Below are 12,439 nucleotides of genomic sequence, written 5' to 3' on the forward strand. Positions count from 1 at the left end.
AAAGTCCTGCTGGTTCCCGTTTGTGAGAAGACCTCACTGGGGGACTCTGAGCCCACTCCTCGTGTTAACGTTTCTCAGAAACAGCCCCGAGGCCAAGAGACTGTGGACAGGCTGTGTGACGTCCAGTGGGCTCCCACTTTTCAGATGCCCTTACCCGCAAGGCGGCTCCCTTGCAGATGGGGTCTAAGGAAGAACGGCCGAGAGACTGGAATTGGGGGTGCTCCACCGTGCTGGGTGGAGGCTTTGCACAGAGAATCCTTGAGCACTGCTGGGTGTAGCCAAAAAAGAGAGGGAGAGGGAGAAGGAAAAAACAGAAAGAGGAACAGAAGAATAAAAAAGGGAAAAAGAACAAGAAAGCTAAAGAAAAGAGTGGAAAGGGCAGAGGCGACAATACAGCAGGTTGGCGTTTGCCTTGCACGTGGCCAACCAGGTTTGATCCCCAGCATCCCACATGGGCCCCTGAGCACCGCCAGGACTGACCCCTGAGTGCAGGGCCAGGAGGAACCCCTGAGCATCGCTGGGTGGGACCCCACCCAAAAGGAAAGGGTGGGGGTAAGAAATAAAGAACAAAAGAGAAGAAGAGAGCCAGAAAGAGAGGGGGGAGGGGTGGGAAGGAGAGGGAAGAGAGGAGCAGACGGGGGCTGGGAAGACGGACACAGAGGTCCGTAAGAACTTTGGTTTGTGTTTGTGGTCCTGGGGACTGCACCCAGGCTCGCATCATTGTAACAAAGGTGGTCGACAGCTGCAGCCCAAGAATTCTTACCGTTCTCTTCTTTTGGTCTTCCAGAACCTTCCCCCGCCCTTTTTGATGTAAAAACCCTATGCAAAGAGCAGGGGAGAAAACGTAATATGATGGAGCGCAGGCTTTTGCGTGCCAGGGTTCTGGATCCCATCCCTGGCGTTGTGTGCGCACCCCGCAAAATCCCACCAGGAGGAACCAGTCAGGAGAAACCCCTCAGCACTGTTGGGCAAGGCTTTTAAAGATTTAATCACCTATTTTTGTCTTCAGGCTGTTGTGCTCCACCAGGTCTGGAGTGATGGGTGTGGTGGGGGGGGATATTGTGTGTTTTCTTTTTCACGCCTGAGCTCTGCATCAGCCCAGGGCCACACCTTCCTTCTGTAGCTGCTGTGAACTGCATGGTCAGGGGCTTCTTGGGCACATTTTGTTTGTTTCACATACCCGGCAATGCTCCGGGCTTACTCCTGGCTCGACCCACTGTCCTATCGCTCCAGCTCCTGGCCACACATTTGAATTCTTTTCAATACTTAGATGGGGGGTTCTGGAGCGATAGCACAGTGGGGAGAGCGTTTGTCTTGCATGCAGCCGACCTGGGTTCGATTCCTCTGACCCTCTTGGAGAGCCTGGCAAGCTACTGAGAGTATCCTGCTCACATGGCAAAGCCTGGCAAGCTCCCCGTGGCGTATTCGATATGTCAAAAACAGTAACAAGTCTCACAATGGAGACGTTACTGGTGCCCGCTCAAGCAAATCGATGAACTACTGGAGAACAGTGCTACAGTGCTACCGAGGTGGGATTGCTGGGGAGTGAGGTGGAAGTCCATTGATCACTGTGAGAAGGGACATGGGAGCGTCCAGCAAGACACGGGACACGGGACACAGTGAGAATTTGGGGCACATGGGTGGTGCTAAAAGAGGGAGCCGTGTGCACCAAAGCTGTCACTCAACAAATAATGGGGGTTGGGGGAGAAAGTTTGGGTCAGAGGTGACAAAGGGACAGGGTGGAGAGTCACAGGCACTCTGATGATGGGGCTGTGCAGTGACTTGGCACATCAATGCCATAAGCTTAGACCCCATTGGAACAGTTAATAATAAAAGAAGCCGAGTCCAGATTGTCCAGATTGGTTCTGTGGTTTTACGCTTCTGCTAAGAATCTACAAGCTTTCTAGTTTCTTCACAGATTTGCCCAGTTTGTGTGTACTTGGGGTTTGGGCTGGTTTGTAGCGCTACTGGTTTTGAAATGATGTCTCACTGTGGTTTCTGCCAGCATGGCCCTGAGGACTAATGATTTCGGATGCTCTTCCATGGGTCATACACATAGGAACCCATATGTTTCGGGGTTGGTATCTTCTTTTATGAAGTTCAAGTTGTATGTTCATCAAAAAAAAAAAATCAGGCTGGGACCAGGAATATAATCCAGCGGAAGAGCCCCGAGCACTGCTGAGTGTGCCCTCAAAGCGTGAAAAATGGCAGGAGAAGTCATATGATATTTGCAAAATATTGTGTCTTAGCACAGCGGGTAGGGCATTTGCCTTGCACGCAGCCAACATGGCCGACCCGAGTTCGATTCCTCCGCCCCTCTCGGAGAGCCCGGCAAGCTACCGAGAGTATTCGATATGCCAGACACAGTAACAACAAAGTCTCCAATGGAGACGTTACTGGGCCCGCTCGAGCAAATCGATGATCAACGGGAGGGCCTTTACTTTACTTACTTTACTTTGTAAATTCCCACCAGCACTCCTTGTGTCTCATCTACCTACTTCTGTGTGTGCGTGCAGGGGCGGGGGGGGGGGTCACATCCAACAAAGCTTAAGGCTATTCCTGGCTCTGTGCTCTGTGATCTCTCTTGGTGGGTGCACAGACCCTACTGCGCGCCAGGGGTCAATCCTGGGTCATCCTACAAGCAAGCCCTCTGGGTCCTGGACTGTATCTCCATCCCCAACAATGCTATGAGCTTTCACATCTGAACCACACACAGCAAGTGAGGAGAAAGAGTTGGGAAGGAACCAACTTTTCAACCTGCTCTCAACTGACAAATTGCAGCTAATGTCTTCGTGGGCAACGTGGTCGTTTCAGAGCATTCCTAGAATTGTCACACTCTCCAGAGTTCAGCCCGCTGCAGAATGTAGGGCCAAGGAGTGGCCCCCTGCAGTTAGAGGTCGATGATGATGTGATCTATGACCATAGGTTGTTGCATTATCTATAGGAGCTTCAGTACATCGTCCTCGAATGAGAGACGATGGCTATTGCACTTAGCATCCAACGAGACGAAGTAAATAAGACAACGGAGAGAACTGCTTTTGAGAAAACCAATACTTCTTTATCATTTCAGTTGCAAGGCCCCTCCTTTTCCTTATCCCAAATAGGATCCACCTAAAAAAAGCCTCTCAAAGAACTGAGTGCAGGGACACTTCCAACCCTTCAGAAATGGAAGCTGTTGCGATTATTCACGTAAAACTCCCAAGGGGCAAATCTGATTTAAACATCCTTTCCCTCTTCCCATAACCCTGTTCACCCAGGACCCTGGCAGTCACTCCACAAGCTGCCTCTGGCGCCACATAAGCTCATTAACGACCATGATCTAGAGACTCTCAAATAAGTCTCAGGAGAGATCAGCAAGCTGCAGAGATACCTCAGACCCCCAAACCACCAATCGGTTAAAGGTTTGACTCCAGCTATATCACCTCACTTAAAATTGTAGACTTCCTAGAGCAAATGTGGTCTCATGACATGTACCAGGAGTAGCACACGTTGGATAGGATGGAAGGTGGAAGGCAACCATCTCAATTAAAAAATGTTAGCACACAGGGGCTGGAGCGATAGCACAGCGGGTAGGGCGTTTGCCTTGCACGCGGCCAACCCGGGTTCGATTCCCGGCATCCCATAAGGTCCCCTGAGCACCACCGGGAGTAATTCCTGAGTACAGGGCCAGGAGTAACCCCCGTGCATCGCTGGGTGTGACCCAAAGCAAAATAAATAAATAAGAATATTAGCACGCGGGCTCGACCTGTAACCATGTTAGTAATCTCTGATACAAGGGCTCCATGGCTTCAGGGTGAGAAACAAGAATTTTCACACACTCTCTTCTAAGGAAGACTTTTTTGGATAATTTTTAGAAACTTATTCATAACAAGAATGGTGAGATTCTGGTAGTGAATCCGTAATACAGCTCACGGAGGATCCTGATGTATTGAGTTTGAACGCCCTGTTTGGCTAGGGCTTCGATGACTGCTTCTGTCTCAACAGAATCAAAGGCCTTCTTTAAATCAATGAACGTTAGACAGAGCAGCATCTTGAACCCCTGAGAAACCTCAGTGAGCTTGGTTATCGTGTGGATATGGTCGATGGTGCTGAATCCTTTTCAGAACCCGGACTGCTCGCATGGTTGTCCTTCATCTAGTGTTCTGCCAATCCTATTCAGGATGATTCAAGTGAACAGCTTGTAGACGACAGACAACAGGCAGATTGGGCGATAGTTGCCAATGTCGTGGATGTCTCCCTTCTTGTACAGTAGTACAATCCTGCTGGTTTTCCATTGGGATGGAAACTTGCATTCAGACAGGTAGTGTGTGAAGAGCCAAGCCAGTGTATTGATGAGTACTGACAGCAGGTTCTTCAGGTGTTCAGGTCTGACCTTGTCTGGGCCAGGTAGTGTTTGCTTCTTTACCTACGAAATGGTGTGTCGGATTTTGGAAGGGAAAACGTTGGGAATGACGTATCCATCCTGTGGAATTTGGTATATGGGCAGGTGGACATGGCTATCGAAGAGATCTGAGTAGATATCATGAATAATCTTCTCCATTGACCTCCTGGAAGATGTGATAGATCCATCAGGATGTCAGAGGGAAGTCATCTTGGTCTTGTAGTTGGCGAAGGACAGGCGGGTGTTGCCAATGCTTTTCCTGGCTTCTGCGACATCTGCCAGCACTGCTGCTCTTCTCTCTTTGAGGTCTTCCTTTATTGCTTCTCTGCACTGCTTTGTGAGCTCGGACGTTTGCTTGCAGTTGTCTGAGGCTTGCGCCAAGCCACGTTGGCGAATGAGCTGAGAGTTTTCAAAAACAGGCGTCTTTTTGTGGCTATCTCTATCTTGGCGTGAGAGAGGAAGTGATCATCCATATCAAGAGAGGGGTTCGGCAGGGTGATACCATTTCACCGAAACTCTTCGGTGCCACCCTCAAGAATGTCATGCGATGACTGGAATGGGAAGGAATGGGAGTGAAGATAGATGGTCAGCAACTACACAACCTCCACTTCGCTGATGACATCGTTCTAATAACACCAAACATTAGCCATGCAGCACAAATGCTGGCCGACTTCGACCATGAGCCGACTTCGACCATGAGTGTGGAAAGGTCAGACTACTGAATCTCACGAAGACAATGTTTATGAGAAACAGTCTCATTCCTGACATTCCATTCACTCTCAATGGAACGACCATCTCCGAATGCAACAGCTATGAACAGCTATGTGTACCTGGGTCGAGAAGTCAACATGACAAATGACCTGGCACCTAAGTTGCGCAGGAGGAAAAGAGCGGCTTGGAATGCCTTCAAGAGTGTCGAAGAAATAACTAAGAGGACGAAGAACACAAGGCTCCGGGCACATTTCTTCGATTTCACTGTTCTTCCTGCATTAACATACACCTCAGAGACCTGGGCCCTACGAAAACAGGATGAGAACGCTATTCAGGTCTTCCAAAGAGGAATCGAAAGAGCTATGCTTGGAGTATCACGCTTCACTCAAATGAGAGAAAGATTTCGGAGTTCCGACCTCCGTTGATGGTCAAGAATCAGGGATGCTGTCTCGTTTTCCAAGGCATTGAAAATCAGATAGACTGGATATGTAATGAGATTTGGAGACGACTGCTGGACTGGACCCATTACGGACTGGATTCCATGGGATGTCAAAAGATCATGTGGCCGCCCACCTATGAGGTGGTCAGACTTCTTTTTCAAGATACTGAACGATCAGTCTTAGGCTCTTCGTGTTCCTAGAACGAGCAGATGCCATTGGGCTACGCTAGCACGCGACAGGGACGAATGGAGACGTTACTGGCGCCCGCTCAAGCAAATCGATGAGTAACGGGATGTCAAGTGATCAAGTGATTCTTAACAAGCAATACATAATAAATTCTTTAGGGCCTGCTATTGAGACAGGCTTGGGTGGTTGTTGGGAAAATTGGAAATGATGGTGGGACGATGCAATGGTGGTGCGATTGGTATTGGAATATTGAATGTAATAAATTATTATGAACAATCTTATAAAATAATATTAAATTTAAAAAATAGATATAAATTTGTTTATAAGACTTCTGGGGGCTGGAGCGATAGCACAGTGGGTAGGGCGATTGCCATGCACACGCTGATCTGGGTTCGCTTCCCAGCATCCCATATGGTCCCCTGAGCACCGCCAGGAGTAATTCCTGAGTGCAGAGCCAGGAGTAACCCCTGTGCATCGCCGGGTGTGACACAAAAAGCCAAAAAAACAAAAACCAAAAACTTCTGAAGACCTCAAATTCCATGTAAAAAATAATAATTGGAAAAAAAAAATCCTCTCCCCTGGCAGGAACCCAGGCCCCCGGGAGCGGGAAAGCCTTCTGGCCTCAGCCTGGCCCAGGAGGGGGCGCCAGAGTGCGGGGCACCCAGAGGCCGGAACTTCAAAGCCGGGAGCCCGAGGACACGCCGGAGCCTTTTCGCTGAGGACGCGCGTCCCGGAAGCGGCGGGGCGGGGCCAAGGCGCGTCCCGGAAGCGGCGGGGCGGGGCCAAGGCGCGTCCCGGAAGCGGCGGGGAGGGCCGGGCCGCGCCGCGCCGCCAAGATGCTGCTGGACCTGTCGGAGGAGCACAGGGAGCACCTGGCCTTCCTGCCGCAAGTGGACAGCGCGGGTCAGGGCGCGGGGCGCGGGGCAGGGCGCGGGGCGGGTCAGCGGGGCGGGGGGCGGGGGGCCGGGTCGGGGGGCGCGGGCCGGGCTCACGCGCGCCCTCCCCTTGCAGTGGTGGCGGAGTTCGGGCGCATCGCCGTGGAGTTCCTGAGGCGGGGCTCGAACCCCAAGGTCTACGAAGGCGCGGCCAGTAAGCGGGGCGGGCGGGCGCCGGACGCTGCGGGGCCCCCCTGCGCCCCCGGCCCCCGGCCCCCGGGACCCCGGTCGCCGGGCCGCTCTGAGGTGTCGAGGCCCGGGGGAGCGGGCGGGGGTCGGGGCTCCGCACGCAGTTGCCGCCGCTGCCCCCTCCCGCCCGGACGCCGGACACGCCCCTCCTGGGGTTTCTTTGGGGGTGGGGGCGCCGTGCGCTGCAGGGGTCGGAGCCCGAATGCGCCTGCGAAAGACTGCGCGCGCCCCCCCCCCGCCCCCCGCGCCCGCACTTTATTTGCTTGTATTTGGGGGAGTTGGCGATGGGCGTCCTTGGTGATGCTCGGGGCTTGCTCCCGGCGCTGTGCACAGCATCACTCCTGGCATTGCTCAGGGGACCGCACGGGTGCTGGGCCTTGTGCGAGGCCAGCGCCCGGCCTGCCTTTGCATTCAGCTCTGGACTCTGTAGCACCGTCCCCCAGCACCCCGCAGGGTCAGCAGGAGTAGCTGCTAGCAGGGCCTGGGAGGCCCAGCACACAAAGGCGAGGTGGTGGCTAGGCCTTGGACGGGGAAAGAGCTGGAGTCGGGGCCTGAGTGATGTTCAGCGGGTTGGGGCTGCCCTGCCTTGCATCTGCCCGATCTGACCCCTGGCACCCCATCTGGTCCCCCACTTGCACCATGAGTAAGCTGGGGACTGAGGTAAGCCGTGTGCGAGGCCGGCGCCTTCCCTGCTACACTGTCTCTGACCCCCTGTACCTACTCTCTTTGTTTGTTTTGGGGACCACACCTAGTGCTGGACTTCCTCGTGGCTCTGCGCTCAGGGGTCACCCATAGGGTGCTGTCACTGTCCTCCCATTGTTCGTCGATTTTGCTCGAGCGGGCCCAGTAACGGTGTGAGACTTGGTACTGTGCTACAGCCCCAGCCCAGTAGTTTCTAGAAGGAAAATGTCTCAGCCGTTCCTTTGCTCGTTTTTTCAGGAAAACTCGGCGTGAGCAGCAACACGGTGCAGCACGGGGTGGAGGGGCTGACCTACCTGCTGGCGGAGAGCTCCAAGCTCATGGTGAGGCCGCCGTCACCGGCGGGGAGCAGTGCCCTCATGAGGACTCCGCCCAGAGCCTGTTCCCTCGCTTATGTCAGCTGTCCTCGTGCCGCAGAGACAAATGTTCACGTTCCCTTAACCTCGACTCGCTTTTAGATTTCTGAGCTGGACTTCCAAGACTCCATTTTTGTGCTGGGATTCCCCGAGGAACTGAACACACTGTTGCTGCAGCTTTACCTGGACAACAGGAAGGAGATCAGGGCCATCCTGAGTGAGCTGGCCCCTGCCCTCACCACTTACCACAGCCTGGAGTGGCGGCTGGATGTGCAGGTACCGGGGGTTTGAGCGGGAAAGCAGGGGGCCCGGGGCGTGTGGCGTTACCATGGTCCCCTGAGCCTGCCAGGGCTGGCCCTGATCACCGCCACATGTGACCCAGAGACACCCACAGACAACCTGGGTTGGGGGTGCGGGGGGGTTAGCAGGCCGGCACTGCCCACCTTTGGCCCACCGGGTTCGTTCTGGCACCTCATACGGTTCCCCCGGGAATGACCCCTTGGCACAGTGCGTGCCCTGAGCACTGCTCAGAAGGACCAGAAAACTGGGCTCGGAGGGGCAGGGAGATGGCCGCGGGGGTCAGGTCTCGGTTTCATCCCAGCATGAGTGGCGCCGCCCCTCCCCCAGCCTCACGGGGGCCCGTGGCAGTTTGGGGCGCTGACCCCCCCCCCAAGAGTCCCTCCCCCAGCAAAACCTCGGCAGCTGGGACACTCTGCGGTCAGGCCCCCTGCTTAGCACACCCCTCCCCAGTCACCCAGCTCTGGTGTCACAGTCATGGCCTAGTCAGGCGCCTGCACGCTGTGGCTGTGCTGTCGCTTGGGCCCTTAGAGGCTTCGCTGCTTCGCCCGCGGTTCTGTTTCTTTCATTTGTAGCATGTCCAGATCAGTTTAATTGGGGAGGCTCAGACGAGGTGGGCTCTTTCTCATGCCCTGGGCTACAGAACTGAGATTCCCAGGTGGGGGAGGGGAGAAAAGAACTGGAAGTGAGGTTGGGGCGGGGGGCCAGGCTCTGCTTCTGGGGTATGTGACAGCCCCACTGTCGCCAGCCTCCTCCTGCACTCCGCCTTTGGGGACAGGGCGTCCGGCAGACGCTGAGCTGCCCACACAGTAGGGGGGAGGCGGGGGGGGGGGGGGCGGCTGCTCACCTCTCAGAGACCTTCTCTCTGGCGCGGGGATTGTCTAACTTCGGGGTACAGTGGGCAGAGGAAGGCCCCTTCCGTTTTCCTCCTTGCGTTCCAGGCTACACCTGTCGTTGCTTGGGGCTTCCCTCCAGGGCTCAGGGGACCACCCCCGGGGCTCTGCCAGCACTGCCAGCCTGCGGCTCCTGCCACGCCCACTCCCTGCAGGACGTCACTGATGTACTCTGAGTTCTAGTGTTAGGAGGAGTTTTTTTTTTTTTTATTAGTAAGACATCATGAGGTACAGTTGTAGTCTTGCCCGAGAACAGATGACTGGTTAAAGAAACTTTGGTACATCTACACAATGGAGTACTATGTAGCTGTTAGAAAAGACAAAGTCATGAAACTTACATACAAGTGGTACAACATGGAAAGTATCATGCTAAGCGAAAGGAGTCAGAAAGAGAGGGATAGACATAGAAAGATTGCATTTATCTGGGGGATATAAAGTAACAAAATAGGAGATTAATACCCAAGAATAGCTGAGATCAGCACCAGGAGGATTACTCCATAGCTTAGAGGCCAGCCGGGCATTCTAGGGGAAAGAGCAGCTCAGATGGAGAAGGGAGCACCAAATAAAGGGTGTTGGGAGGATCCTCCCAGGATGGGAGAAGCATGCTGAAAGTAGACTATAGACCAAACATGATTGTCACCCATTGCCTCTTTTGCAAATCACAACACCCAATAAGAGAGAGAGAACAATAGGAGGAGATTTTTAAGAAAGAGAAGCTTTTGTTTTTTCTGCAGTCAAAATTGAGGGGCCAGGGACTTGGCCTTGCAGGTCTGAGTCCCTTGAGGGAGAGAGGCGGGAAGATTAGAGACCGACAGACAGACCACAGACATCGCTAGTAAAATGAGACTGGGTGGCTAATAGCGGAGTTGCTGCAGAAGAGTCACTGTTGAAGGGCCCTTTCAGGCCGTGAAATAAGGGTTCGTTTCAGCTGCCCAGATACGTGACTCATTTCCATTAGTCGAATTTCCTGAAGCATTAAACCAAAAAATGAGTGGGGTGAGCCCAGCAGTGCTCTGGGGGTGTGCCCGGTGGGGGTCCCGCGTGCAGAGCGACCTGGGTCCTTTCAGCAGTGGCACAGCTGGCGGGTGGGGGGTTCTCAGCTGTGGAGCAGCGCCCGGGCGCCTGCGCGATCAGGAAACGGGGCAGTTTCTTTTTGACCAGTTTGTGTCCTGGAGGCTGGGATTGAGTGGTACAAATTTTTCTTTTTCCCTCTTCGGGAAACTCTTTGAGTTTCCCCAGCGTTGTCCAGTTCCTTCCGGCCCTGGTGCTGGGGTCTCTCCTGCACCCGCCCCTCCAGGCCTGGCGCGTCTGGCGTTCCTTCCTCGTTCCTTCCTCTCCGGAGACTTCCGTATCCTCCACTTGGAAGTCTGCCGGGCTGAAACTCGGGTTGTCCTGAGGGCGAGACGGGGCAGCCGCGTGCCTCCCGACTCGTGAATCTGTCCTACTCTCGTCCCGTCTACTGTCCAGCTGGCCAGCCGGTGCCTGAGGCGGCAGATCCGCCCGTCGGTGACCCTGAAGCTGCACCTGACCCGGGATGGCGAGCGCAGCGCCCACGTCCTGCAGACGGACCCCGCCATGCTGCTCCACGTCCTGCGGCAGCTGGAGCAGGCCCTGCAGGAGATGCGCGGCCGCCACTGCCTCCGGGCGCTGCGCGGCATCAAGTAGCCGAGGTCTCCGAGACCCCGAGGGCCGCGCCTGCCTTTGTCCGATCCTTGGGGTGGCCACAGAGACCCCCAGAGGGCCTGTGTCTGACCCCTCCCCCCCAGCGCCAGCCATTGTCCTTTCCGGCCCTCTGCCCAATCCCTGGGGTGACCACAGAGATTCCCCCAGAGGGCCCATGTGTGACCCCCGTGTGTGACCCCCCAGCGCCAGACATTGTCCTTCCCGGTCCTCCACCCTGGAATTTTGATACAATCAGATGCTTTTTGTTTTTCAGACGTGTAAATAGCACATTAACTACTTCTGTCTTCTGGATGTGTGAATGATTCTGGGTTTGACCTCTTTTATACTTCCTTCCTTCTTAACTTGTATCTTTTCTTCCTTATTCCTAGACAAAACTTGATAATAAAATCCGCAGTGCGATCGCTATGGCGTTCAGTGGTTCCGGCCTTTGCTCTGAGCACCCTCCACCCCCAGCCCGAGCACCCACCTGGCAGGAGTCATGTGTGCCCCACCCCCACCCCGTGTCACCATGTGCCAAGTGCTGTCCCTAGCACCAAGGCCTGACCTGAGCCCCTCAGAAGGTGTGAGCACAGCCGCAACCCCATCGGGCTTGGTGGCCACAGTCTCAGTGACTGGACTCGCCCAGGGGAGAACTACAGAAAAGTCTTTTTATTTCCTTAACGAGCTAAAACAGGGCATCGGGGAGCAGATGCCTCATGAAGGGCACTTTGGGAAACGGGGCTTCTCGGCGGGTTGTGCAGTTGAACGCCGGCAGCTTTCGGCCAAGTCTTTCTTGGTCGTTGTAGTAGACTCGGGCGGGGTTCATGAGCAGGAGTTTCGGAGCTGTGAGGCCGCGCCGGGCACCGCACTGGGCTTCAGCCTGAGTCGGTTCCTTTCCTTGCAAAGACAGACTGGGGCGACGGTGCTAGCGTGGGGGCAGGAGCCGCTGCGGGCATGTCTGCAGCCGAGGGCTGACGCGCCCCAGTGACCCTCCGACCCATCCCATCCTGCACCCCTGAGCCCAGGCACGTGAGGAGGGGGGCGGCTTCAGGGGCCTGAGTGCAGGGTAGAGGCCCGGCCTGATCCAGCACCTCTCGGCCCCACAGCACCGGGCACAGCCGGAGAAGGACCCCCCCCAGGCAGTGCCGGCTGTGGCCCCCAAACATGCACGGGTGCACGCCAACGTCCGGGGGTATGCCCGTGGGGGGTGGGGAGTCCGCAGCAACGCCAATCCCTGAGCTGAGGGGGAGGCCGCTTTCCTTTTCCTGCTCAGTGATCCTCTCCAGAATGTTCTGCCCAGAGAGGAGATGGGGTGGTAGAGACAGAAGCAACACGGAAAGAAAAACGACCCCCCCCCACCTTCTCACGAACCTTAAAGAGGTCTTTTCTTTCATCCTGAAGTTTTCCCTTTATTTGGGGAAGGGGAAGAGTAGGGGGTGGGGCTGGGACCCCCCAAGCATGTGACCCAAGAGATGGTTCAGCATAAGAGCCCAAAGAGGGGCCGGAGTGATAGCACAGGGGGTAGAGCATTTGCCTTGCACGTGGCTGACCTGGGTTCAATTCCCAGCATCTCATATGGTCCCCTGAGCACTGTCAGGAGTCATTCCTGAGTACAGAGCCAGGAGTGACCTTGAGCATCACCAAGTGTCACCCAAAAAGCAAAAAAAAAAAAAAAAAAGCCCAAAGAGGG

At 55.0% G+C, this 12,439-nt stretch overlaps 1 protein-coding gene across 1 annotated transcript; it reads left to right on the forward strand.

Moving 5' to 3' along the window:
- The first annotated feature begins 6,517 nt into the window (after nucleotides 1-6,517).
- On the forward strand, nucleotides 6,518-11,175 carry COMMD2 (COMM domain containing 2). Its single transcript, XM_056121886.1, has 5 exons — nucleotides 6,518-6,621; nucleotides 6,730-6,807; nucleotides 7,782-7,864; nucleotides 8,000-8,173; nucleotides 10,555-11,175. Exons 1-5 carry the CDS (start codon nucleotides 6,555-6,557, stop codon nucleotides 10,750-10,752), a joined length of 600 nt encoding a protein of 199 aa, XP_055977861.1. The 5' UTR covers nucleotides 6,518-6,554; the 3' UTR covers nucleotides 10,753-11,175.
- The last annotated feature ends 1,264 nt before the right edge of the window (nucleotides 11,176-12,439 follow it).

This window comes from Sorex fumeus, unplaced genomic scaffold (genome assembly GCF_029834395.1).
Source record: "Sorex fumeus unplaced genomic scaffold, SorFum_2.1 ptg000044l, whole genome shotgun sequence".
In the NCBI taxonomy this organism is placed as follows: domain Eukaryota; kingdom Metazoa; phylum Chordata; class Mammalia; order Eulipotyphla; family Soricidae; genus Sorex; species Sorex fumeus.